This window comes from Doryrhamphus excisus, linkage group LG15 (assembly GCF_037039965.1).
Source record: "Doryrhamphus excisus strain RoL-2023G ecotype Guam linkage group LG15, RoL_Dexc_Guam_v1.1, whole genome shotgun sequence".
Classification (NCBI taxonomy): domain Eukaryota; kingdom Metazoa; phylum Chordata; class Actinopteri; order Syngnathiformes; family Syngnathidae; genus Doryrhamphus; species Doryrhamphus excisus.
Genome location: NC_136371.1, coordinates 10,578,211 through 10,604,339, shown reverse-complemented (window position 1 = coordinate 10,604,339; position 26,129 = coordinate 10,578,211). Strand labels below are relative to the sequence as shown.

The window sequence follows — 26,129 nt, the reverse complement described above, 5'->3', positions numbered from 1 at the left end:
CAACAGTGTCCAAATTTCCACACAGCAAATTGTTCATGTGCAGGATTACCAGCAAGAAAAAATATCTTTGAAAAAAATCAAATTTCTTTCAATCAATTAAACCTGGGAACAGTTTTGAACATGTTCATAGTTCACACAAATCAACGCCATTATTATGGTTATTTTAGACTTTTATTTAAGTATGTATGCGCTTATTCCTTCATTTATTTTTCTCATTGTATTGGTGTACAGAAAATGCATTTTGAATGCATTTAGCACAAGTAAATTTTTACACTTTTATTTCATTATTATTTACAATTTTAAGTCATTTTAATTTTGTATTTTTTTACACTTTAATTTAGGTCCTTTTTATTTTATGTGTTTGTATTACACATTTGTTGAAGTCTCTTTTATTGATTTATTGCTTAATTGCTTCATTATTTAAGTAATTGTATTTGAGTAAATACCCATAATGCATTGGATACCCATATACAATGGATTGCATTGGATACCCATTTTGGCTCCCGACACTCCGGTTGAAAACCACTAATAGATCTTTGTGAATCGTTCTGTGTAGTATTTTGGAACAACGGCGCCGTTATGTGGCCAATTGTGTAATAGCAATTACGGCGATCCAATCGACACTTCTTTACGTAATGACGTAATTTTTCAGCGTCCCAGACGAGCCGAAAATGGCGGAGTATCTGGCGTCCATTTTCGGCACAGAGAAAGATAAGTAAGTTTTGCTACCTTCTTCATACAAGAAAGCACTAAAAACGCAATGTTTGTGACGCGCAGTTGCAGCCTAGCATCGTAGCTAATAACCGACAGCAAGGCTCATTTATAGTGATGGTTGAAACTGAAAGGCACAGTGAAGCTGTTGTTAGCAAGCGGAAGCTAGCGCTGAGCTAACCCAATGAATGAATGAAACCATTTCCGTAAACCTGTCGCTGCCAGGTCGCAAAGCAAGGCTTTCTCCCAGCACGATTACCCAAAGGAGCACATTTGCCTACCTACTGTCTACCTGTCTTTGTCCACCTACTGTTTAGTTCCAGCTTTGTTTTGAATCGCTTTGGAGGTGCAGGCTAAGTTTTACACTGATGGATTGTTTAGCTTGATTTCACCGGGGCCCCACATTTGTACTGATTATAGCAACTGCCAAATATTTACCAATATGTTCATTCGACTTATGTCTCTGTGACTCCCTGTTGTGGTGTCGTACGTATAGTCACTATAATGTCACTATTGCTCGATTTAGTTGTTACACAGGAAGCCACAAGCTTATGGTTATGTCTTTACAGGGTCAATTGTTCCTTTTATTTCAAAATTGGAGCTTGCAGACACGGAGATCGGTGTTCAAGATTGCACAACAAGCCAACCTTCAGCCAGGTGAGGATGCCTTCAGTGTGTGCAAAAGTCACCCAGCGCAGATTTGATGTGCCTTTTCATTAATCCTTTTCTCTCTAGACGATATTGATACAAAACATCTATCGCAATCCCCAGAACAGTGCACAGACAGCGGACGCATCACGCTGTAAGTATAGCCTGTGGGCTTTTACTAATGTGGCAGCCACAAAAACGCAGCTGCCAGGACACAAACATCAACACATGTCAGGTCTTGCATGTCAACTGAGGGATACAACGCCCAAAACAAACATTTCATGGGGAAAAGTACACCAATAACGGGCAAGGTTGTTAAACAGTAAACTGCACACGTGACTTCAGACCTATTGGTAGGTTGTATTTTTCCCCTTTATGTCTCCTGTTTAGTAACACACGTGTGCATGAGTAGCAGTCACCACACAGACACCATATCAATACTGAGCAGCCTGCAATGCATTTCACTGCAACAAAAGGCCACTGAAGTCATGCTTTAAAGCTGCTGAATGCATTGTTTTACGGCATCATGTAGACGCTTTTCTCTGACTAAAGCTTATTTATTTATTTTTTATCTTTATCAGGACCCTGATTAGAAGCCTGACCTTGGCACAGGCATCTATGTGCTGTTTTTCGTTGCTCAGTCACGAGGAGCTTCAGCTCAGGCTTCCAAGGTTTTATCAGAGCCTGAAATTCAAGTTGTGGAACAAACATTAGCCCTTTAGCATCCGTTCCACGCACATATAAAGCCGCTTTTGTGTAATTCTTGTCCTGAGGAATTGAATAACATGTTTTCCCTCCCTAGCTCCACGTTTTGGTTGCTGTGTGTCACAGAAGTTTACGTTTTGTATTTCAGACCATTTCCCTCTTGAACATTTACCTTCATAACCTTGAAAACTGTGCCCAAGTCTGCTGATGGTTTGCACTGTAAGTTCTCCCTCATACCCAGGACCCTCCGGCAATGACTGCACTTGTGTTATCGCATCGCACAATATCCGTAACTATTTGGCTAGACTTGAAACAAATGGAACACGTGCAGTTTCCTGTCTAGTTGTGCCTGTGTGGTGCGTGGATGCACATGGTGTCGTATTTTAATTTTTTTTTTGCTATTTTGCTGATTAATGAAACATCCGAGGAGAGTCGATCCCCAGGGTTCACTAGCTCATGATTCAACTCTCCTTGGATTGACCATGGCATATTAAGGCCAGTTTGTCCTCGCCTGTTGGCTTTGCACTCTAGTGACACTGAGCACACAATATCTGATCTACTGACACACGTCCCTGACCCCAGACTCTGTTATTAATGAGTACAGTTAGAACCTGAACAACATGATGTGAGGTCACAGCCTTGCTGCAAGCAGACGTTGTTCCACAAAAGCGTAAGCCAACCTGCTAGTTTTGTGAACAGAAAACACACACACACACCAGACAAGGTTATTTTCCGTCGGCTGATTTAAAATGTAACATTTTGTGGACATGCTAAAATGTGGCAAGCTGAGATACTTGACGGTGCCGTCTTCCCATTTTGCAGGTGCCGTCAGCGATGTGGAAATGCAAGAGCACTACGATGAGTTCTTTGAGGTAAGTGACCTTTTGTGGGGCATTATATAATAACTGTTTGGTTTGTACTCTTGTCTCACACACCTGCTCCGACACACAACTTGTTATAAACTTGGTATTGTAATAGCACCCTCAGCAAATGGAACTGCAGGAACTTAACTTCAAATGCAGTACCGTTAATTCTGCTGTATAAGCCGCTACTTTTTAAACTTTGAACTAGCTATTTTATGGCTAAATTCTAATCTTGTGACATCTCCTTTACTTCAAAACTACTGCTTATTGTTTAAATACTGTACTGCTCGTGAGTCAGTGAGGAAACGGTAGCTCTTACTTCACAAGCTATCAGTGCGCTCACGAGGAGCTTGTCAGCTCATTGAAAAATGCCAGAGCTCATTATAAATAACAACATAACAGTCTTACGAGGAACACTTTACACACAAAACTAAACTCATCCCGCAGAAACTTAAATATACCTCAGAAATGTACAAGCACGTACCAATGAGTTGAAAATGAAAGAAAAACGTTTAAAGTTTTGCTGTAATGCATCGCATCTGGGCAACACAATCATTGTGGTGCTGCAAGGATGTCCCTCTGGGTTTTTGTCTCCCTCTGGTGGACAAATTTAGCATTGCAACACTGTTAACCATTTTTGATACTGCTTGTCCTTCAGTGAAATCCTCTGTTTGGACACTATGCATTACAGGAAAACTTTAAAATAGTTCACTTTATTTTTACCTCATATTGGTACATGTTTATGTTTATGAGAAATATCTTTTTAGTGTTAAGTTGCTGTGTGCTGAGTTTTATGTTGATGACACACTGAATCTCATGTGGAATGACCTGCAATTTCCACTGGGGTGACAAGCTAATCTTAAATTTTTTATTTTTTTAAAATTTTTTTATACAGCTAATGACTGGCTCATCGCGGACTTGTGTGTGCCATGATATGCCATTTTATAGATTGGTGCGGCTTACGCACCGGTATTTTACAGTAGCTATCGTTGTCTTGTTTGTGTGCTAAATGAATGGAGAGTCCTGCAACAAGTGCTTGAAGGTGATATTGGGCAAGGAACGCCTTGTAAGTAAACTAGCATCCTGACAGAGTGCAACATTTTTTAAAACCTTTATTGCTGACCTTAACACACCAACAGCAGTGTTCAGTTCCAATCGTGCATTTGCCATATTGCTTTGGATAATTCATCGATTATCTGTACTGTAAATCTGTACTATTGCATTAATTTTTTTGTAATTCTGACTGAATCAGCTTGTCAGACTAAACATACAAAATCCATAAGCAACTGTTTTTGGGAACTAGCATATGCATGAAAGAATAAGTAATTTAAGAGTCAATAAATGCTGAGGATAATATAAATATAGATTTTGGAATGTGCTTGAAAAGTTACACACATCCTGAATTAAACAGAACTTGTGTTTGTGCAGGAGGTCTTCACAGAGATGGAAGAGAAGTACGGGGAGGTGGAAGAGATGAATGTGTGTGACAACCTGGGTGACCATCTTGTCGGCAACGTCTATGTCAAGGTATGTGGCAAAGCGCTTTAACCTTCTGTGGGAAGTCAACTTACCAACCACCTTCTCTGACATATTTGTATGCAGTTCCGTCGTGAAGAGGATGCTGAAAAAGCAGTCCTGGACTTGAACAACCGCTGGTTCAACGCCCAGCCCGTCCACGCCGAGTTGTCCCCCGTCACAGACTTTAGGGAAGCTTGTTGCCGCCAGTATGAAATGGGGTGAGTAATTGCTGCCGCCATTGATGCTGTAATGTGAGACTAGAAGCTGATGTCGGTACAGCTTTCTTTATTTCTTTGAATTCAACTTTCTCTACATATATATTTATTTATAAACATGGCTGCACATTCTTCCAAGGGTATTCTTAGTAAATTTTGGTGCATGCTATACAAAATATTGAATACGTCTGCGCTGGTTTTGACCGTATAATGACCGTATAATATTGGGCAAAAATGTCACAATTTCACAGCATTATACAGTGGTGTAAAAAACTTTTTTTTTTTACATGTTTGTCACATGTAAATGTTTGTTTTTTGTGAGAACAATTTATCGCGGGTGTGTTCTTTCAGCGCATGCTCAGATATGACGTAACATGCAACTAGAGACGTTCCACAGTTTTAAAAATGGAGGCGAGCAATCAGCACTTGGACTGCTGCGGAAAGTTTATTTTTGATCCAAGAACTGAATGTAATTTCAAGACTGGACTGATGAAAAACTTGCAATAAAGAGTAATTCCAACAAGTGAAAGAATAACTCTGGGAAGCTGGTATCATGTTATGTGTAATGTTTCCGTTTTACATGCCCCATTGACTATTCTGTTTGATTGTAGCGGCGCATGTAGACCAGAGATGGGAATATTCCTTTCCATCTATACCATTGTTTTTCATTCAAGTCATTCAGAAATATTCCATTTGGAAAGACGAAAAAACTCCTCATGTAAATGTGGCTAATGATACATAACACACCATAACACACTTTCTTTAATACTGCAGAGACGGTATGATGGAAGAAATGATTGGTTTTCAAACCTTTGTCTTTTTCATATCGTGGTATACACTGAAATCGGCAACTATCCCATGCCTATTGCCTATAGAAAGGAGTTTATAGAGCCTCATATAAAATCACATTATAGCCAAGTTCCATGACTTTAGCCTTGGTGAAATGAAATGAACCAGTGTACATAACTTTTCGGCCTAATATACACTGTACACTCCGGTGATAGCTGGTTAAAGTCAATGCAAACTGTCTTCCAGAGAGTGCACCCGAGGTGGCTTCTGTAACTTCATGCACCTGAAACCAATATCGAGAGAACTTCGACGAGAGTTGTATGGACGCCGCAGAAAACGGTATGGAGCCCAATTTAAACAATGCCGCTCAGTCGGTAAAATTCACTCTATTAAGTGAATGGATTTCACCCTTCCAACAGGCAACGTTCTCGCTCGCGTTCCCGGGAAAGACGCTCCCGCTCCAAGGACCGACGACGGGACCGCGATAGACGACGGTCGCGAGACCGAGAACGCTCTGGAAGGTTCTAAAAGAAGTTCTATACCAAGCCCATCTCTTTGGAAAACCCTGACAGTGAAAAACACAGTTATTTTTGTCTTTTGGTGAATTATGAAAATTGTTTTTCTTTTATTCCCTTTTTTATGAAAAGCTTATGTTGCTTTCTCAATAAAACAGATTTGTTACTCTGCACTGTTTCAGTAAACCTCACTTTTACCTCTTTGAAAAGCCACAACACTACAGAGATGTGCTGCATCGCCACATTTGGAAAAGAAGTAGAAACAAATGTGGATCCTGAATGGAGGCATCTGAACTGGTTTTAACAATTTTGAATGCGCCTTTTAAAAAATGTGTTCTATATAGCATGCAGTCCGTGTTAAACCTTTTTCACCCATTAGACCTGTCGTGTGTGTACAAAGATAAAACCGGTAAAGCAAGTCATGGGAATTGTCAAAATGCCAAACGTGTGTTCCTGCTTGTCCTGGCAATAAAATGTAAACAGAGACGATTGAGCACGGAGTCAACCAAACCCGTATTGAGAAATCTCCGCTCTGATTGGTGCAGAGGACAACGGAGACACCCACGTTGCAGCCAATCAGTGAGCGCACTGGCGCCTAGCCCAAGTCGGCGTGTCAAGTCTGCATGCCCAGTCGTCAGCGTGCTGCAGCATCTCAGTGTGCTGCGGTTGTTGATAGTTGATCTTTTCTGCTGATTTCTGGCCACTTTGACTTAACAGGTGAGTGAAAATCGACAAATTGCTGTTGCGTAGATAGAAACGTAACACTAAAAAAAGGTGCTTTGCCTTATTTGATATCTGCTCGGTGGCTGATGCAACACCACCTGAGCGTTATTGTCATCTTTAAGCTAATTAGCTGAAAAGCAGTGAACTCAACCAGACTGTGCTCGCCTAGAAATTCCACGTTGATATTGGTATTGATAATTGATAATAATCATTTAAGATTATTTATCATTGTCGCCCGATGTCAATTTAGCATCGCTCTTTCGCAGTAGAGTGGACAGTTATAATTATCCGACAATTAGTACAAGTTATTGCCCTTTGGAAAGATTTGGGATCGGATGGTTAGATCATAGCTGCTTTAATGTGATGCTAGCTTCCACTAGCTGTGCAACGTGCGATTCTTTTAACCGGTTTCATGTTTACATTGTTGTCTTTGGTCTGCATTCCTGCGAGTTACAATTAGCCCATTTGTTATGGCCCAATGGGTGTCTGAGTGTTGCGCTCTTGTTTCTGCTGACTGTGCAGACAGGGATTGTAAAAGCCCAGATAATGGCACTTCCAAATGATTGCACATAGGACTGATAAAAACATGAAATAGCAGTTTTTTCCTTCTAACTATAACCACACCTGGTTCAGACATCAGACCTTAGTAGCTCCATAGGGATAGGGCTCCATGCGGTTCCCACAGCAGATCAAGTTCCCAAAGCCTTTTGTCACACGTCAATCACCAGCAGAGCCAAATTAGCATCTTGGCCTGACATCTGATCTTAAAACAAATGAGCATTATTAATGAATAAGGAGTGGAGCTTGATAGCAGTGACGTGGCAAAGATAGAATTAGCTAAGCTAAGTAGTAATGTCTGAATGTTCTTGGGTTTTAATGATGCAAGAAGCATTCACAAGCATTTTTGCTCTTGATTTTATATAGTGCAGTGTTGTTATACGACAATTTGACCAGTTTAAATCACTCGTTACACAGTATTTCAAAAGCAAATATATATAGGGAAAGGAAGCAAAAGCAGAATATGCCTGGGTTTAATTATTGTTTGCGACACAGCCTGAATTCTTCCAGAGTAGTTTCATTGTGCTTGTTTACGCTCAGCTGCTTGTTTTTATGCTCCAATGTTTCGCAAGACCCAAATGAGAACCAGGTGTTTTCGATGTATTCGGGGGTATGAGCCTGTTTTGGTGTTTAAGAGGAAAAAGCGGTAGAAAATGAATGAATGAATGAATTTAATATCTTTGAAGTACAGTATGCTTGACATTTGAGGATGTGTCCATATGTAAAAGTAAACGCTGTATGTCTGCCATGAAGAACATTTAGCAATAAATGCCATATGGACCCGTTTCCACAATTAAAAACCACAAAACCTCTCTGACCACTACACTGACCACTACACTGAAGTTTCCTTAAACTTGTGCTCTATACTGTACTGATCATAACTTTAAAACCAGCTGGAAAGAAATGTAAGTACAGCCTCAAAATGCAAGAAGAAGAAATGGGAGTGAGGCAAAAAATGTTGTGGGTAAGCAGTTTATTGCAAACAAGCACAGAGATTGGACATGGTAAGGCAGTCATTTGACACTTCTCAAAAGATCCTGAGGGTTATGGAGCAAAAAAGTGCAAAAATGTCATCGCCTCGAGCTGGAGGGTCAGATTGGCTTTCTGTCACTCAAATTAAGGGCGTTACTGATGTCGAGTTCAGTCCAATAACCATCAGACGGCATCTGCGTGATATGTTTTTTGAGAAAAAAAAGCCTCATCTCCTTCAACGTCACCAAATTGCATGAGAGAACCAAACATGGGACATTGAATGCTGAAATTGTTGGCACACACAACTTTTATTTATTTAGCAGTCACAGTTTTTCAAAAGCCGCCCCGCTCGGTACGCACCATTTTTGATTATATTTGATAATCAAATAATTTTGACTGATTTGACGGAATATTTTGTTTTTGGGCTGTATAAACCAAATTTTATTAATCAGTTGTAAAACATAGGTACGTTTCAACAAAAAATCACTTTTAAAAAGGGATAAAAAAGGCTTTTTGTGAAAAGTAGAACTTTTCAATTTGACACAAATGTAGTCATATAGCCATTTAACGATGCCACTACATAACAAAAAATTGTTTAACATGAAAATAAGCCTTTTTAAACAAATTTAACACCTTGAACCATTTACAATATTCACATTTGCGACTGGACTGAGTGTGTGCACACGTGTGCATGCGTCAAAATTTCCCTTCAATGTGTAACTTCCTTCGTGCAACACAGTGGGATGCCTTTTCATGTCCTGGTTGCTGTGCAGCATATGTTTCAATGGGAGGGATGCGAGTTCTTATAAAATGCACTTGAATATAATGAAGCTTTTTTTCAGCTTAAAACGGCACCAAACATGATGTCTTTCATTGTAGAGTTGCATCATCACAGTTAAAGATGATTAAAGATTATATTATTGGTTTTGTTTATTTGACTCATTCAAGAGGCATTTTTGCCTTCTCTGATTTCAGATCAACATTTGGAATCAAATTGACAGTTTCTTAAACATCAGTTAGATCCAGCTCCAGCTGGCGGAACACAATATGCCTCTTAATGCCTTCTTTCTGGTTCTTCCCAAATAAGCCATGCCGTCAGTTCCCTTGTCCAAAGACAGCCCGGTCAAGACCCCCCTCTGCCCCCATGCCGCCAAGTTGCACCACCACACCAACGGTGACACCAAGCTGCGGGAGGGCTGGCTCCCGCTTAAGGCTGACATAGCAACTGCGGTGGAGGACACCGCAGAGCCGAACAGCGGCATTCAGAGGAAATGGATCCGACCCGATCTCCCCAGCCGCTGCAAGTGGAGCCTGGAGGCCTCACAGGCAGATTCGCCCCATGCTCATATCCCCAGGTGAGTGAGCACTGAGCAAAATAAAGCTGTGGTACATTGTAGTGTATGATTAACATGATGGATTTCTTTCTGCTGGACACACCTTGTTTGTCAACTTTCCCCTGGCAGGGCGGCGCCGCCTACAATTCTTCCAAACATCCTCCACAGGATCGGTGACACTCCCATGGTGCGGATCAACAAGATCCCCAAAACCTTTGGACTCAAATGTGAAATATGTAAGTTGCCACACACATGCCTCGTTCATTAAATGATAATGTTTTGACTATTTGTTTTTCCACCATAATGTAGTGGCCAAGTGTGAGTTCTTCAATGCCGGAGGCAGTGTCAAAGACAGGATCAGTCTCCGCATGGTGGAGGATGCAGAGAGAGCGGGCACCCTCAAGCCGGGAGACACCATTATTGAGCCCACCTCTGGCAACACTGGTAATTACATGCTCATGTTTGAGAAAAGGTATTCTGATGGGTTGAAAGCAGCAGGCTCCTAAAAAGCTGACCCGTGTTGGCTCGTGTTAAGGTATCGGATTGGCCTTGGCCGCAGCGGTGAAAGGCTACCGCTGCATCATCGTCATGCCGGAAAAAATGAGCATGGAGAAGGTGAGTTGTACTTTTGTCCCTTTTGGTCTTGGCCTCTGCACACGTGATACTCCTTCCACCTTCCACTTTCCGCAGGTGGACGTCCTGAGGGCACTCGGAGCCGAGATTGTGCGCACCCCGACCAGCGCTCGCTTCGATTCCCCGGAATCCCACGTGGGCGTTGCCTGGCGTCTGAAGAACGAGATCCCCAACTCTCACATCCTGGACCAGTACCGCAACCCGAGCAACCCTCTGGCTCACTATGACACCACAGCTGAGGAGATTCTGGAACAGTGCGATGGTACAGAACATCGCCATGATGATCGACGTCTCATTTTTCCTTTCGCGCTCACGGAACTCTGAGGTTCATGTTTGACATCTCTCTTTTTCTAACAGGTAAACTGGACATGCTGGTGGCAGGAGCCGGCACTGGAGGAACCATCACAGGAATTGCTCGCAAGCTAAAGGAACGTTGCCCCAATGTCAAGGTAAGCTGTCCCTTGATGACTGTAGGCGTTTTTGTTTGGAAGGTTAACCAATCTGACGAGGTCACATGACGTAAACATAACATTTCAATGGTGGCTACCTCTTCAAACAGTACTTTACCCAAAGCAGCTCATCGGGACGCGTACAGAGAAACGTAGCTAACGGTGTAGCTATCGGTGCCTCATTTGGCTGCTAAGTGAAAACAGACTGAGTCCTGTTATGGTGCAAGTCATGTAACGTCTTGTAAGTCATGTAACGTCTTGTGAGTCATGCAACGTCCTGACAAAGGTACACAGAGTCTGACACTCTTTTTCTAACAGCGGTGCCCGGTTCCAACACAGCACCTCCTCATTGTCCATCAATCACAGTGACAGACGGCGAGGTGTATTCACAAATACTGGAATTCTGAACATCAGAATGCCAACAAGATGGCTGCCAGAATAATGTATCAATTATTGTCGCCATTTAAAGAGCAGAATGTAGATAAGGAAAATTACATTTTTTTTTGTTTTTGATGTAGTTTGACTTTTAATATGTACATATGGTAAGGCTCTTAATGATTAGAGGTGATTGTTTACACATAACGATAAGATCCCACGGATAAATTAGCAATTGAACTGCTGTCAGCTGGGATTAATCTGCATCATTTGGTGTGTAGATTGTGTGTGTCGACCCGTTGGGCTCTTGCCTCGCAGAGCCAGAAGAACTGAACAAGACGGACAAGACCCAGTATGAGGTGGAGGGCATCGGCTACGACTTCATCCCCACCGTGCTCGACAGATCAGTGAGTTGCTCTGTACTTTTCTTCTCCCACGCCCGTGTTTTACTGATGGCAAAGAATGTCTTCATTTGATCTTTTCAGGTTGTTGATAGCTGGTACAAGTCCAACGACGAGGAGTCGTTCAACATGTCTCGTATGCTGATCAGGGACGAGGGCCTGCTGTGTGGTGAGAGCTCTCACCTGCCAAGTGGAAACATACCCAGAAATGTTATCTTATCTTGGCAGTAAAAGTGTTTTTGTGTTAAACAGGAGGGAGCTCTGGCACCGCCATGGCAGCCGCTGTCAATGTTGCCAAAGACTTGAAAGAGGGCCAGCGCTGTGTCGTCATCTTGCCAGACTCGGTCCGAAATTACATGTAAGAGATAGAAAGCATTATCTTTGATAATGGGAGGACATGTTTAAACCTGCTCTAATAGGGTTTTTGGAAATTGTACTCTGGATATTAGGTTCCGATGTTGTTGTTGTTGTTGAATTCACTTAAAAATGTCCTCCTGCAAGGTCCAAATTCCTGAGTGACAAATGGATGGTACAGAAGGGCTTCCTGAGCGAGGAGGACCTCATGGTGAAAAAACCCTGGTATGGGGAAGGTCACATCATTTCATATCTGAAGATAACATTTTTACTCAAATGTACACGGTATTGGTCTCTCGTTGGTCAGGTGGTGGAACCTCAACGTGCAAAGTCTGAACCTGTCCGCGCCTCTCACCGTCCTGCCGACTGTCAGCTGCCAGAGGACCATCAAAATCCTCAAAGAGAAGGGCTTCGACCAGGCGCCTGTGGTGGATGAGTCAGGGTGGGTCTCGTGGGTACCCAGCCTGGGATCATTAGAAATGACTTCTGAAAGCCTTTTATTTGTATTTTGGTCATTTAGTCATTTTAGCCATTTTTATGCTTGAGCATGCTTAATTTAGACAAATTGGTAAAATTTGCTGAGATATGTAATTTTTGGACTAATAAGCTGTATTCAGGCTGCACGGTGGTCGAGTGGTTAGCGCGCAGACCTCACAGCTAGGAGACTAGGGTTCAATTCTACCCTCGGCCATCTCTGTGTGCATGCGTGGGTTTTCATCATCAACATTCCAAAAACCTGCTAGGTTAATTGGCGACTCCAAATTGTCCATAGGTATGAATGTGAGTGTGAATGGTTGTTTGTCTATATGTGCCCTGTGATTGGCTGGCGACCAGTCCAGGGTGCCTCTCGCCCAAAGACAGCTGGGATAGGCTCCAGCACCCTTGCGACCCTCGTGAGGATAAGCGGTAGAAAATAAATAAATGAATGAATGAATGAAGCTGTATTCAACCACGAAACTGCATGATTTATTAACATATTGGAAAAAAACAGGACAGAGCAAAGTGGTGATGCTCATGCATACCCATATTGGCCTCAGCGCTTGGCCCAAACTAATATCGTGGGATGACCACGTTGTGCTTCTTCGACTGTGATGCCACTGGATGCATTTCACAGAAGAAGAAAGAAGAAACACTGCAAAATAAGGTGCAATGTACACAAAGTTACACAATTTGGAAAGCTGCACATTTCTATGTGGCACCGACCATCCCTACAAGAACAAAGTATGAAAAGATTGACTAATCAAATATGTGACATTCTAAAGTGGGCTCATTTGCGTGATGTGAGAGTAAAATATTCAAGGAAGCCTCATGACCCCACCCTAGCTTCACTAGTGTTTTATTTGCAAATTGCATATTTAGAAAGCGAAATGTAATAATTCCAGCCTGTGGAGATATAGAGCCAGCAACCTTTCATCAGCAGAAAAAGGGATGCCTATACGTATATCTCATTTTTATGTCAATATGGCTAAATATTTGCCATGCTGTGCATGTGTGTGTGTTTGCAGGTTAATCCTGGGCATGGTGACTTTGGGGAACATGCTGGCCTCCATTCTTGCAGGGAAGATCAAGCTGTCAGATCCGGTCAACAAAGTGCTTTACAAGCAGTTCAAGCAGGTCAGATGCAACAATTGTTTGTTCAAGAGTCATCAGAATCATTGAACAGGATCGATTTCAATTCATCACTTTTAGTCATTCAGTCTGGAAATGTTTGAACAGACATTTTATTTGTTCACTCATTCACACCAGCTTTCCCTAAAAGCGTCTCCTTGTCTCATCATTTCAGATTCGTCTGCTAGATAATTTGGGAAAGTTGTCCCGCATTCTGGAAACGGATCACTTTGCCCTGGTGGTTCATGAGCAGATCCAATGTAAGTTGTCTGGAAAAAGTCTCTCTGAATCAACTACTTAACACCCGTGTCGTGTGATATTGAGTCAATATTTATTTTGCCATCAGCCTTATTTGTATAGAGGACATTCATTCAAATGCATTTATAAATTGAGTATTGTTGTAGTTAAAAAACCTGTTTATAAACGGATGGAAGCAGAGCCGTGGGGAGGGCAGTCCCAAGCGCGTATGTGGCCTACAGTGCATGCCCATATAAGGAAGCTCGGCTCTCTGTGATGTCACAGGGAGCGTTTAAAGCCATCCCAAACTTCTTTCGGGGCTCACTTCCAAATGCGCAAACCTCTTTATCTGAAACTTTGGCATCATTGAACACGAGAATACAACATCCTAACAACATTTATAGGTCAGAAAAGTGGAAAACGCATAATAAGTCCCCTTTAAAAACATTGTTGTGCTGGATGCTCTGTGTAGTTGTGGACTCAATCCCCTGTTTCTCAGCATTGCACAGGACACTCTCCAGTCACTCATCAGCAATGTTGGGAGTAACACCGTCATTGTTTTCCAGCTGTTTTAAACGTCACAACACAGTTACTGTTGCCAGCAATGATATGTGACTTAAGTCGCCATTGTTGGCTACTACTGCACAGGAAACTGAAAAGCAACAGGGGAAACACTGCCCCCTCTGGTTTTGGTACAGGTCACAGCACTAAGGTGCTAAAGTGAAATGCTTTTACATATTTGAATATAAAAAAATGACAAAATTTCTTCCATGCGTGCATACGCCACCATCATTAATGACTGTTTACAAGTAAAAGCAAAAAAAGACAGTGTTCTTCCACCCATTGTTCTTCCTTGTTGTGTTCTATTTGTGTCGCAGACTTGACAGACGGCTCTCCTAGTCTAAAGCAGATGGTCTTCGGGGTTGTGACTGCAGTCGACTTGCTCAACTTTGTCACCGGTCGTGAGCGGAGGGAGCGGTCTTTCTCCGAGTCGACGGATGAGCTGTGACTGTAAAAACACACCAGGCGCGATTGTAACGTTTCTCCAGAAGCATAGTGTACGTACACCGATGTGCTCAGTTAATTTGTCTCAAATAAGTTTTTTTTTAATTAGGATTCCTTTTTCCCCATATAATTTTTGTTTTTGTGTACTTGAGTTGTTGCTGTAAAATGAAGCTATTTTAAGATTTGTTACACCGCAACCGGAGATAGAGCCATTTACTCTTTTAAACAATTAGCTGTTACAAAGTGAATCTCCTTTCCGCTACAAAACGAAGTACAAATGCAATGCAAATAGTATTGAGGCCTATTTCTGTTGTAGGATGAAGACCCTTGGTTTCAGAGTCCAAAATCAAGATTAAATGGGTTGACATTTATCTTAGGTGAAAAATATTTCAAGTTGCATTGTAAATTGCTGCTTGTGCTTTTAAGTATAATCGTATCAGAATGTGTATGGTGTTTCTTGCTTTCATCGCAGTGCCAGTTATTTGAAGTGATGGGGGGTGGGGAAAATGTTTTTTGTTTACTCATCTCACTGTAATAATGAATGTGTCTCTTTCAATAAAGATCCTGAACTATATCACTTGCTTTAATGAATAGTGGTCATCCATTCTCCAAAATGAGGTGCATTCATTATTTGTTTTTATATGGTGTAATACAAAAATCAAGGTTAAAACGAACTCAAATTTTTTTTGGTATTTTGACCATTTTGTATACTTTTATATGGGAGTTATGTTGTATACGCATAAAAAATAGAGAAGCAAAACCTGCAGTGCCAATAATGACTGCAGGGGGCGCCCTACAAAATGAGAAACCCAGATTTGTTTGACGAAGGAAGATGACGCAATCACGACTGCATCCTAGCAACAGAAAAGGAGGCGCAGCAAAGCGAAAAGAAGCTAATGCTAAACGCCAGTTGCGCGTGAAATTTTCTGCCGTATCGCTATTGTACTTTTAAAAATCATAATCTTGCTTCATGGTGAATACAACTGAAATTCACAAGGTACCTGTGTGTAGCCTGTGTGTCGAAACTCAAACGAGTTTACCAAGAACTCGCCATCGCTTGTTAGAAGCGCTTTAGCGTTAGCTGTAGTTACCTAACGGTTTCCCACGATCATTCTAGATATGTATTCTTTTTGTGGTGATTTCCACTACATTAACGGTCGTCTCGTTTGGTGGAAACGATGTTAAACATCTTTAGAGCCGCAGATGTTTTCAGACCGTCGCCCATAATGTAGTGCATTGAGTCTGAACTACAGAATCCACAAGACGGGGCTGGATAGTGGTGGGACTCTGGAGGCTCGATGACCACTTGACTGCAGTCGTCCACACTTGGCCTGACATGTTTAGCCTGATGGCGAACTGCTGTAACTGGCTCAAACGCTGGCGAGAGCCCGCAAGGTAAGTCATTTTACAATATAAAAGTTGTAGAAATTAGTGTCACAACAAGGAAACTGTCTGGAAAACATTTTCACCAGGGGTTTACGACAACAGATTGCACAAAAATGTCCATTTTTTTTACAATTACATACATTTTTTATGTATACGCCCTCACATACACAAAAACAGTCACCCAGGAGGGACCGACAATTTGGTGCCATCGTGTGGTATTGAATCATAGGCTAGCTAGCACAACTTTAAGTGTGGTACATTCCTGTGAGTCATATATAAACGTTGATATTACAGAATGAGTTGGTGTTTGGCAGCTGCTTGACGGAATCTACTAGTATGAAGCTAGGCTGAAAAAATATACATGTAAGAGATAAGAAAATCAAATAAAAGAAGTCACTGTTGAGTTCAGCACTTCAGCACCGTGGAACCTTGGTTAGTGTACACCAAGGTTAGGCTGTTTTTGGTCAACGTTGAAAATGTACGCCAAAATGTAATTGACACTAGTTGTTGGAGAGATGCTTACGCTGCTAATGTCATTGGATATAATGGTATTTTGGATACTTTGTAGGGGTGTATGCATACTTCTGGGTGCAAAAAAGTGACCCCTTTCTGATTGCTTTTTTATACACCCCCCAGCCAAAGCGTAACTGTCAAACATCATGCCCAGCTCTAAATTTATTTAAGACCAAATGAGAAAGAAAGTAATTTTGGATCTAACAATCCTGAAAAAGTTATAAAGTCATTTCTAAAGCACTGGGACTCCAGTGAAACACAGTGAGAGCTAATATGCACAAGTGACGAGCAGGCGCTGCATGCTGGAAAAGCCTCCAATGTGACTGAATGACAACAATTCTGCAAAGATGAGTTGGCCTAAATTCCTCCACAGCGCTGTAAGAGACTCATTGAATGGTATCACAAACTCTTGATTTTCTGTATGTATTGATGTCAGAAAATGATATGTTGTCCAAATCATCACAGTTATCAACAACATATTTAGCCGAAAGCAAGGTTTTAGTTGCCACTATTTGTAAATTGAACATTGCAAAAAATAACTTTTGAGTCCACCTCAACTTTAAATTTGGACTCCCTTGTCAGGCTCAGAGAAGAGAGAGAGCATATGTTTGTGTCTCTATAACATTCTGATATTAGTATGAGCAGTTCATCTCAGAGTTGTGCTGTTTTTTGTTTTGTTTTGATTTGTTTTGGCTGATTATCCAGCAACCAGGTAGCACAAAACAACCATTTGTGTCCAACCCACGTGGTACTGATGAGGCATCTGATCCTGTGGATTTACTTTGAAATCCTCATGTAATCCCACAGTCAGGTCTGTTCAGCAAGTCTCCTTTGACATGTTGCTGTGAGGGGCTTGCAAAGGAGAATACAAGAGGGTCAGGGTTCACAGGTGGTGGGGTGCTCAGGATTCCTGCGGGGTGACATCATCATGAGGCTGTTCTGATGAAAGGTAGCCTTCTCCGAAGGACTGTTCGATGGATTGTGCGCTTGATGTCATTTCTGTGCAAGTGTCCAAGTTAAGTATGTTGAAACGAGACAAAGGCAGTCAGTTTTTATGTGCTTACCATCACCTGGCATACTTTTGCTTTGCGCTAGTCGCTGTTCTTTGTGCTTGGCCTTGTAACTTGAGCAGCAGCCAAGGCTAGCATATTAGAGCCTCAGACTTCTCTTTGATTCAGTGCATATCAGTTCATGATCACTAGCAATGTGTTTAATTACAAATTCTGAATAGTTGCTTCTAGCGTGTGACAGTTGCTGACTCATTCAGTGATTGTGCTGTTTCCCTAATTGGCTTACCGGTGCTTTCCAATGTGACAATTAATTGGAAGTTGTTCTGAGCCAGCCTGACGAATTTGGACCATTTCTGTATTCATATTAATTTCTTTCCTTACAGAAAAGTGACTCTGGTGATGGTGGGATTGGATAATGCAGGAAAGACCGCCACAGTACGGGGAATCCAAGGAGGTTTGTAATCGTGTACCCACTTTTTTAATGTCCTAAGACATTGATTGTCAATTATTTTCTGTCATGCTAATTTGAAATACTATTGAGAAGCTGTAAGAAACCATTGTATGAGTTGCTGGCACAAGTAAAGTCACTAACAGACCTGCCACCCTGACTCTCACACCCCCCCATGACACCTCACCCCCACTATTAAAGAAAGGACTGTCCTACAAGCTGCAAGTTTTACATTGCAAGTTGTGGCATTTTGTTCCTTTTAGAGAATCCTCAGGATGTTGCTCCAACGGTGGGTTTTTCTAAGGTTGACCTGAAGCAGGGCAAATTTGAGGTCACTATCTTCGATCTGGGCGGCGGGAAGAGGATTCGTGGCATATGGAAGAATTATTACTCAGAGTCGCACGGCGTGGTGTTTGTGGTGGACTCCAGCGACGTGCAGCGGATCCAGGAGACACGGGAAACCATGGCAGAAGTTTTGCAGCACCCACGCATCGCTGGGAAGCCTGTGCTAGTGTGAGTGGACATGATGTAATTACAGTAATCCCTCGCCAAAAAAAAATATTTGAATTAATAAATCATGCATGTTTTATAGTTGTGTCTTTTTGCGTAATTAAGCGAATTACGAATTACTAAACTAACTCATTTGCGACCAAAGATGTATTGATCTGTTTTTTTGTCCCATCCCGAAAGCCCAATTCCAAAGATATCTAATTGTTTTTTGCGAGCGAGGCAAAAAGTTTATGACACAAGTGCACGCTAGAAGAGATCATGTTTAGTGCAGTTGTATGCTGAAGGTGGCAGAAGTGCATTTTATAAGAGCTCAGCCTGCATCTTTCCCATGTAATAATAGCTCTGCAGCAGGCAGGAAGTGGAAAGGTAGTTTATCGTGCACAAGGTTACGCATTGCACGCACGTGCAAATGTGTGCACACACAATTCAGTTCCAAATGGGAAAATTGTAAATAGTTCATGTGGTGTTGATAAATTGTTATTTTGAAGTAAAACAACCATTGTGTTATGTTGTGGTATTGTTGCTTAGACGTTTTGGCTAAATTTGTGTCACAATTACACTTGAAATCTTGAAATCACGAAAAACTGTTTTTCCCCCTTTTTGTTGCGAACTTATCTATATTCTACTACTGATGACCAAAGAACGGAAAAATCTTTCTTTTTTTATGTTGTGGTTTGTCTAGGCTTAGAACACAATATTCCACTAAAATGGCCGGTACTGAAGGGGATGTCTTTTGAAAAATGTCTGGGTTTTAATGGCTTATTTTCTGCTATTATCTCTCATATATTGGGTCATAGTGTAAAGGTGACACTCGGGGTGTTATTTCCTGATATTAAAAAGTGTTGTTAGAAGCTCATAAACTGGTTTTCTGTGCTGTAACTGCACAACTATTCCATTACAAATAAAGAATACAAAGAATTCATTTATCACTGTTGGGTCTGGAACCAACTAACCAGGATAAATGAGGGATTACTGTATATAAATTTAGAAATTCTAATTCTTGAAATATGTTTTGTTATGTAACTTTGTTGGTAGTACATACTGATGAAGTCTTGTGTCTGCTTCCAGACTTGCCAACAAACAAGATCAGGAGGGCGCTCTGGCTGAAGCAGACATAATTGAGAACCTATCTTTAGAGAAGCTTGTTAATGAGAACAAGTGTCTCTGTCAAATTGTAAGTGTGAACCTGGCATGTTGTTAGTGACATGTAGACTCTGTTATAGTGCGAGCTCAGCCATTTATAGAAACAACAGCTGGCTCTGGTGATCATCCAAGCTTGCTTTAACTCGACAGTGCTAATGAAATACTTTATATCCCTTTTCCAGGAGCCGTGCTCTGCAGTCCTGGGTTACGGCAAGAAAGTTGACAAATCCATTAAAAGGGGCCTGAGCTGGCTGCTTAACAACATCGCCAAAGATTATGAGGCCATTACCGAGCGTGTGCAGCAGGACACCGCAGAACAGCGTGCTCAGGAGGAGCAGGATAAGAAAGAAAGGGCTGAACGAGTACGGCGGATAAGAGAAGAGAGGTGAGGAGGGTGGTGGAGGCAGTAGGGTTAATTATATATGTATTGTGGACTTTTAGCACACCGGCCAAGGATAGAAGACAATCTATGTCCTTGGTTGTTTCAACCACAGTATAATAACATAGTTTTTCACTGCTTGAGGGTGAACACTTGACCTCATTTGACCTGAGCATAGTTTTTTGGAACCAACATATGTATATCAAGATGCCAAAAAGGTTAATAACTTTTTTCTCTAGAGAGCGGCAAGAGAGAGAGGAGGCAGAACGCGAAGGCAGGCAGATCTGCGAAGAGGAGCCTGATGAAGAAAACATGCCTAACCCCTTCCAGCCCATAGAAAATGTCATACCTGAGGTGCTGCACTGCAAACCAAGCATTAAAACAACTTTGTGAATGCCATTGTGCTTAAAGTCCGGACCGATTTCTCTTTTATCCTCAAATGAATTCAGAGTGGAGATAAAGCAAATGGGCGCAGCAGGCAGCAAGAGCTGCAAGAGTGTATGACCGATAGCCTGAAAGCAGACGGAGACCAAGAGGAAGAGTTTGAGGAGGATAATCATGAAGACCAAGCCAGACAAACACCGGAAAATTCTACTTCAGGTAAATACTGTCTTCAAACTTTTTTCATCTTTTGATGTATGGTTGGTACCATCTGCCAGTGTGCATTTCACTCATGCAGCAATTATCACTAGACTTAAAATATTGAGTGTGAAGATAAAGGCTGCTGGCATGTGTGAAGATCATCAGCAGTGGAAATGCGAGAGATTTTTGTTTTCATTTCCAAGTTATTGCACCATATTTCATCACAGGTACCGCTACAGAGCAAAGCAAGAAAAAGGGGAGAAAATTGTACCTGAAGAGGAAGCACCGTGTGGACCCGCTGAAAACTGAGGAGGGGCAAACAGAAAGCCCAATGCCTCCACCGCCTCCTGGTTAGTCCTCCATCGAGTTTACACTATCAATTTGATTTCCATGGCCTCTTCACACCAAATAATTTCATTGACTAAATAAAATAAACTTGGAAGAAAGTGTTGCATGTTTAGACTGTAAAGTGTGTAGCATAGTAGGGATGCTCCAATCGTTTCGCCACCGACCGATATCGGACGATTTCCACCAAAAACAAGCGGTCGGCAAAAGCAACTTTGAATGATTACTTTGTGCAGCAAGAGTGTTTTATTTGTGATTTCATTTATATTGGTGTTCCAATTAATAAGAAACCTGGCACTGTGGGTGGAGGTTGGAAAATGAGGCTTTATTGGTGATTGTATGTATTTTTGTATTTTGGGGTAGTGCTTCTTTTAGAGTTGGGACACCATGGAATTATTCCAGTCAGATCATGGACGCTTCATACTCAACAAGCAGGATCAAAACTCAGTGCTGCTAAAGCTTTTTCTAAAATGGTGCATTCAGGTGCATCACATAACTCTTAGGACACAAGTTGCTGAAGCATTCAGGGACATCAGGGGCATCACAGCAAACGCACCCACACATGCACATGCAGGCCAAAGTTGGTGATATTTACAAAACCAAGCCACAACAATAAGACAATGTTAGAAAATGGTGTACTTACACATCCATATAAAAGTCATCTTTGGACGGATACTGCTTCATCATGATTGTTAAATGTTCAATTTGCTATGAAATGAATTTGCAGACTTAAACCATAAGTGGACAAAAAAGTGAAGCCTAAGTCCATGATAAGTAGGATGATAACTTATATATTTATCGGTGCTCATGTCAAACCTTTTTCTAATGTCACCATGCAAAATAGACATTTTTGACCCAGAATTATTGTAAAATGAATGATCATCAATATTTCAAGTTAATTAACATAATCATGTAAAATGTCTGAAGGGGTACGTGACTATAAAAAGTTTAGCAACTATGATGGTGTTGGCATCGGCCACTGATGGAGTACGTATTGGTATGGCAACCCTGATCGGAGCATCCCTATAGCATAGTTGTCATCCTTCTCAGCATCTTTGAACCTGCAGCCATTAAGAAGGGTTGGCCACTTGTTTCCCCGACAGATTTTTCTACAGTATGTTCTGTTTTTTTTTCCATTTTAGTTGGATGGGCCACACCTAAAGTTTCTAGGCTGCCAAAACTTGAGCCACTCTGCGACTCAAATCCCTCTGGTAAAGAAATGTGCCCCCGATAAAATCCATTGTTCATGTTTCATTCCTGGGTGGTTAGCATGTTGGCCACACAGACTGGAGATTGAATATCTGGCTTTGAATCTCTGCTTGGGCATTTATGTGTGGAGTTTGTATGTTTTCCCTGTGCGTGGGTTTTCTCTGGGTACTTCGGTTTCCTCCCACACTCCGAAATCATAATATGTTAGCTTAATTAGCGACTCTAAATTGTCCATAGGTGTGAATGTGAGTGTGAATGGTTGTTTGTCTATATGTGCCCTGTGATTGGCTGGCGACCAGTCCAGGGTGTACCCCGCCTCTCGCCGGAAGTCAGCTGGGATAGGCTCCAGCATACCCCTGCGGCCGCAATGAGGATAAGTGGTAGAAAATAGATGGTTTTATACTTTTAACTCCCATCGTTTTCATCACTTGCTAACAATGGTGGTGTTCATTTTCTCTACCCATTCACTAATAGTGGGAAGTGTGTCCTCTTCAGAGTGTTAAACGTAGGATACATTATAGGCCAATTTTTAGTTTGGTCCTGCAGAGGAAACACTGAACTGTCCAAACTCACCCACAACCGCTTTGAGGTTGACAGTCTACCATCATCTTCCTGTCTTTGTATCCGCCCATTCATCCCATCTCCATGCAGCAGCTTCACGTTTGTGATACTTGTCGCTGTTTGTTTTGAGTGATGCATGGAGCTTTATTTCAGCATGCACTGGCCGTGTAATAACTAAGCCAAACCCTCTCTTTCGCTCTGCAGAGTTTTACAAGAAGCCACTCCCACCTGTTGCAAATAGGCCGCAGCCTAACAGCGACACTCATGATGTGGTTTTTTAACCTCATTTACTGATTGAGGCATCCCCAATCACGTCTCTCCCTTTTTGCTTTCTGTCTCAAGCAAGTGGAGTGTAAACAACCAAACACACAGAACCTGCAGCTTCTCCAGGAAAGAGCAGCTTGGGAGCACCTATGCGTGATATCGGAGATAAAGGAACACAGAAGTGGAATTCCTGTTCAGAGGCCCTTAAAACTGTGGTTTCACTGACTGAAAAAATCTATTTGTTTACTATACAATTGTTTATTCATGTATCATATTGTTTTTACTATGTGATTAAAATACTGTATCCATGTTCACACTGTATGTGTGTATATATATTATTATCATACAATGTCTCCTGCAGCATTTGCATTATGATCTGAGCCACACACGCAGAGTTTCAGCCGATGAGCGCACAGGTTGAGAAACCACAATAGTGAAGCTTTATTTTGACTTTTTGGATTTTGTTAAAAAAAATCTGTTCCAAAGTCAGTCCTTGCTTAGACCTTCTATGTAGCTGCTCAGGGTTTAGAAACCTCCCATCGGCCCCTGGAGTGGTGCAGCAGTCACCTTCCAAACCTGCTGACCCAGCACCAGAGTCCCTTTGGAGAGTTGACTTTGCAAGCTGCAGATGTCAAGTGGTCCTGTTCTTGACGTCTTCACAGTAGCACCAAGGACTGCCTTTTGCCCACTCTCCTTGCTGTCCTCTGCAGCGACCTGTTCTGCAAGCTCTGGACTATCTTTGCCCTTCTTTTTCCTGAAGTGATCATTGATCAGCCCTGTCAATTTGTGCCCTGTTCAGTCTCCTCTAAATGTCCCTTGTCTTGGCTGCAGTTATCCAAGGGGCCATAACTGAAGCTGAACGTGGAAATTGCATAGCACAGAGTTGCCAATATCCTTGTCACTTCTCCAGGATCACCTGATTGTTGTCCCAGCCTTCTTAGTGGTATTGCCACCAGTTACATTTATACAGACAAGTCGGTGTTGCCCATGCTTGTATGATTCTTGCATATCCTCTTGCATTTACGTTTTTACCCCAATTGACTCTTGTTCTCTTTGGGAAAGGTTTATTGGTTTATTGCTAAATGTTATGCCAGTCTCGTCTCTTGAAAGAAGTAAGACTACTCAACACAGATAATAGGTCAGTGCAGTGGATATAACTCAGTCAGGACTTGACTTTAGGGCCGAAGGTTCCATTGTGGACCAAAGAAAGCAAATTTGTGGGGGTTATAAAAGTATGCTTAATATTGTTGATGTGCCTTTTGAGCAAGGCACTAAACCCCTTAACTGCTCAGGGGCTTAACCCTTGTTTGAATGGGTTCTTTGTGAGGTCTCCAGAACAGTTAATGTATTTAATACAATTAAATGATAAAAACATATCATACATAATTGGACCTCATTCCAGTCGCTGTCATACGTACCTCATGTCTGGATCAGCTCAACACAACAACCGTAAGAACAGACAATGGTTCCTCATGTGGATGCACTCAGTGTCTCATCTACCTGGTTCCAATGATATTTCTACCTTTGGCCTCATGGTATCTGGATATTTGATTGTTGTTTTTGGGGCTTAAAGTGTTGCTTGAAGGGTGAGCATGGATCTGAGCCCCTAAGGCCGTTGGAATCCCAAGTAAGCCTGCAGTTCCCCTTGGAGTTGATATTGAGGTGGCTGTCAGGGAATGATTCAGAACATTGACTTTAGGTTTCCTAAACCAGAGGATTCTTCTGCTGGGTTTCCCCACAGGGCTTGTCTACACTTGGGAGGAATTTGGTAAACGCTGCATGGCGAGTGAAGTTGCAGTGCAAAGAGATTTGATTTGGGTTCTCTTACAAGAGCTTGCGAATGTGGCGGTATGAGCAAAACATCAAATGTAGTGGACTTGGAAGTTGCTGCACGGTTGTAGAGTGGTTAGCATGTTGGCCACACAGTCAGGAGATCGGGAAGACCTGGGTTTCCAAATTGTACATAGGTATGAATGTGAGCAGGAATGATTGTTTGTGTGCCTTGGAATTGGCTGGCAACCAGTCTATGGTCTAAACTCACCTCTCGCCCATGGTCAGCCGGAATAGGCTCCAGCAAACCCCTGCGCCCCTAATGAGGATACGCGGCATAGAAAATGGATGGCAGTTGCACCAAGGACTGCATGACACCATTTGTTCTGCCGCAGACGCTCAGATGCATGAACAACTACTGTATGTATCCTTTTATCTAATTGCTGTTCCATGTAGTGCAAGTTCATTTTACGCCCATCGGCAAAGCCTTAAGCATTCAACATGGAGAATTATGAAAAGATGTGTTGTAGCTAATACTACACACTAAAACTGTGTAGACAGTATGCTGGAAGACTTGATGCAACAAGCAGTTGATGATCTGCTGCTGCTATGTCTTGTTGCCTGCAGAGGGCAATGCAGCCCCTGCAAACACAGCCCACTATCAGCAGGAGCCGCTCTGTTGATAACTGCATTGGGACATCTCTCCGAATCATTGAATTCAAATGCACCAACCACATGTCACTTCAAACGCATGTAGAAAATCAACAAGGACTTCCATCAGCACTTGAACTTGACCCATTCTCTTCCAACATTATTGAGTGCATACAAGCACAAAGCAAGGTCCGTGGAAACAAGCTTGTGTATGTTTGGTCAGGCATGTTCCTTCGCAATACCTTCAGTCTGATAGAGCATGTTTAGAATGAATTAGTGGTGGATTATCGGAGAATGGAAGAAGAATGGTGAAAAGGAAGCTACCATAGCTGCAAAAGGTGGCCCGACTTCATATTAAATCTTATGGATTGTAAATGACCTTCATCCAGGTGTTAATGTGCATGTAAAAGAAGATGCCCCAATACTTTTGGCAATATATAAGAATATGCACTAGCCACTGTGAGTTGTAGATGCTTATTGATCTTGAGATTTTGAAAGTACACCTCCAGTATTGGTGTGAGTGTAAAACAAATCTGCAAGGCAACTGTAACAAATCTTTACCTCCAAAACCACTCCAGTTAAAAGCCTGTTTCAGCGCCACTTGGAGTTGTTGCTGATCCAGGAGCCTACGCTCTTATCTAAAACAATGGAGCAAAGCACCAGATATTCTCTGCCTTTCGTCATTTCCCCCCAACATCTCCTTAGTGTTTGGTACAAGCGCACCTGACGGGGACAATGGCTGATT

At 42.0% G+C, this 26,129-nt stretch overlaps 3 protein-coding genes across 7 annotated transcripts; all 3 read left to right on the top strand.

Moving 5' to 3' along the window:
* Window positions 1-645: 645 nt before the first annotated feature.
* On the top strand, window positions 646-6,134 carry LOC131104270 (splicing factor U2AF 35 kDa subunit). The gene is made up of 8 exons (XM_058051275.2): window positions 646-715; window positions 1,281-1,368; window positions 1,447-1,513; window positions 2,887-2,936; window positions 4,356-4,454; window positions 4,530-4,663; window positions 5,696-5,788; window positions 5,869-6,134. Exons 1-8 carry the CDS (start codon window positions 672-674, stop codon window positions 5,975-5,977), a joined length of 684 nt encoding a protein of 227 aa, XP_057907258.1. The 5' UTR covers window positions 646-671; the 3' UTR covers window positions 5,978-6,134.
* Window positions 6,135-6,538: 404 nt separating this feature from the next.
* On the top strand, window positions 6,539-15,187 carry cbsa (cystathionine beta-synthase a). Its single transcript, XM_058051563.2, has 15 exons — window positions 6,539-6,681; window positions 9,305-9,572; window positions 9,681-9,787; window positions 9,861-9,995; window positions 10,087-10,166; window positions 10,242-10,446; window positions 10,542-10,633; window positions 11,290-11,415; window positions 11,494-11,578; window positions 11,662-11,767; window positions 11,911-11,988; window positions 12,071-12,205; window positions 13,269-13,377; window positions 13,547-13,631; window positions 14,487-15,187. The coding sequence occupies exons 2-15, from the start codon at window positions 9,307-9,309 to the stop codon at window positions 14,615-14,617; spliced, it is 1,740 nt and encodes a 579-aa protein (XP_057907546.2). The 5' UTR covers window positions 6,539-6,681; window positions 9,305-9,306; the 3' UTR covers window positions 14,618-15,187.
* Window positions 15,188-15,448: 261 nt separating this feature from the next.
* Window positions 15,449-23,275, top strand: arl13b (ADP-ribosylation factor-like 13b). Of its 5 annotated transcripts, none has more exons than XM_058051565.2 (10): window positions 15,449-16,008; window positions 17,906-17,976; window positions 18,234-18,483; window positions 19,549-19,654; window positions 19,806-20,008; window positions 20,242-20,356; window positions 20,452-20,602; window positions 20,812-20,934; window positions 22,072-22,140; window positions 22,904-23,275. In XM_058051565.2, the coding sequence occupies exons 1-10, from the start codon at window positions 15,950-15,952 to the stop codon at window positions 22,978-22,980; spliced, it is 1,224 nt and encodes a 407-aa protein (XP_057907548.2). In that variant the 5' UTR covers window positions 15,449-15,949; the 3' UTR covers window positions 22,981-23,275. The 5 variants fall into 5 exon arrangements, with proteins under 5 accessions (XP_057907548.2, XP_078652821.1, XP_078652822.1 ...); XM_078796695.1 differs by lacking the exon at window positions 15,449-16,008 and adding an exon at window positions 17,341-17,461; XM_078796693.1 differs by lacking the exon at window positions 15,449-16,008 and adding an exon at window positions 17,404-17,528.
* The last annotated feature ends 2,854 nt before the right edge of the window (window positions 23,276-26,129 follow it).

Coding starts and splice junctions, on each gene's coding strand:
- LOC131104270 (XM_058051275.2), top strand. CDS start 672: ATGGCGGAGTATCTGGCGTCCATTTTCGGCACAGAGAAAGATAA. Junction 1,369..1,446: donor ACAAGCCAACCTTCAGCCAG/GTGAGGATGCCT, acceptor TTTTCTCTCTAG/ACGATATTGATACAAAACAT. Junction 4,664..5,695: donor TGCCGCCAGTATGAAATGGG/GTGAGTAATTGC, acceptor ACTGTCTTCCAG/AGAGTGCACCCGAGGTGGCT.
- cbsa (XM_058051563.2), top strand. CDS start 9,307: ATGCCGTCAGTTCCCTTGTCCAAAGACAGCCCGGTCAAGACCCCCCTC. Junction 10,447..10,541: donor GATTCTGGAACAGTGCGATG/GTACAGAACATC, acceptor TTTTTCTAACAG/GTAAACTGGACATGCTGGTG. Junction 11,768..11,910: donor GACTCGGTCCGAAATTACAT/GTAAGAGATAGA, acceptor TCCTCCTGCAAG/GTCCAAATTCCTGAGTGACA.
- arl13b (XM_078796693.1), top strand. CDS start 17,455: ATGAAAGGTAGCCTTCTCCGAAGGACTGTTCGATGGATTGTGCGCTTG. Junction 18,484..19,548: donor GCTGGGAAGCCTGTGCTAGT/GTGAGTGGACAT, acceptor GTCTGCTTCCAG/ACTTGCCAACAAACAAGATC. Junction 20,935..22,071: donor AATGCCTCCACCGCCTCCTG/GTTAGTCCTCCA, acceptor TTTCCATTTTAG/TTGGATGGGCCACACCTAAA.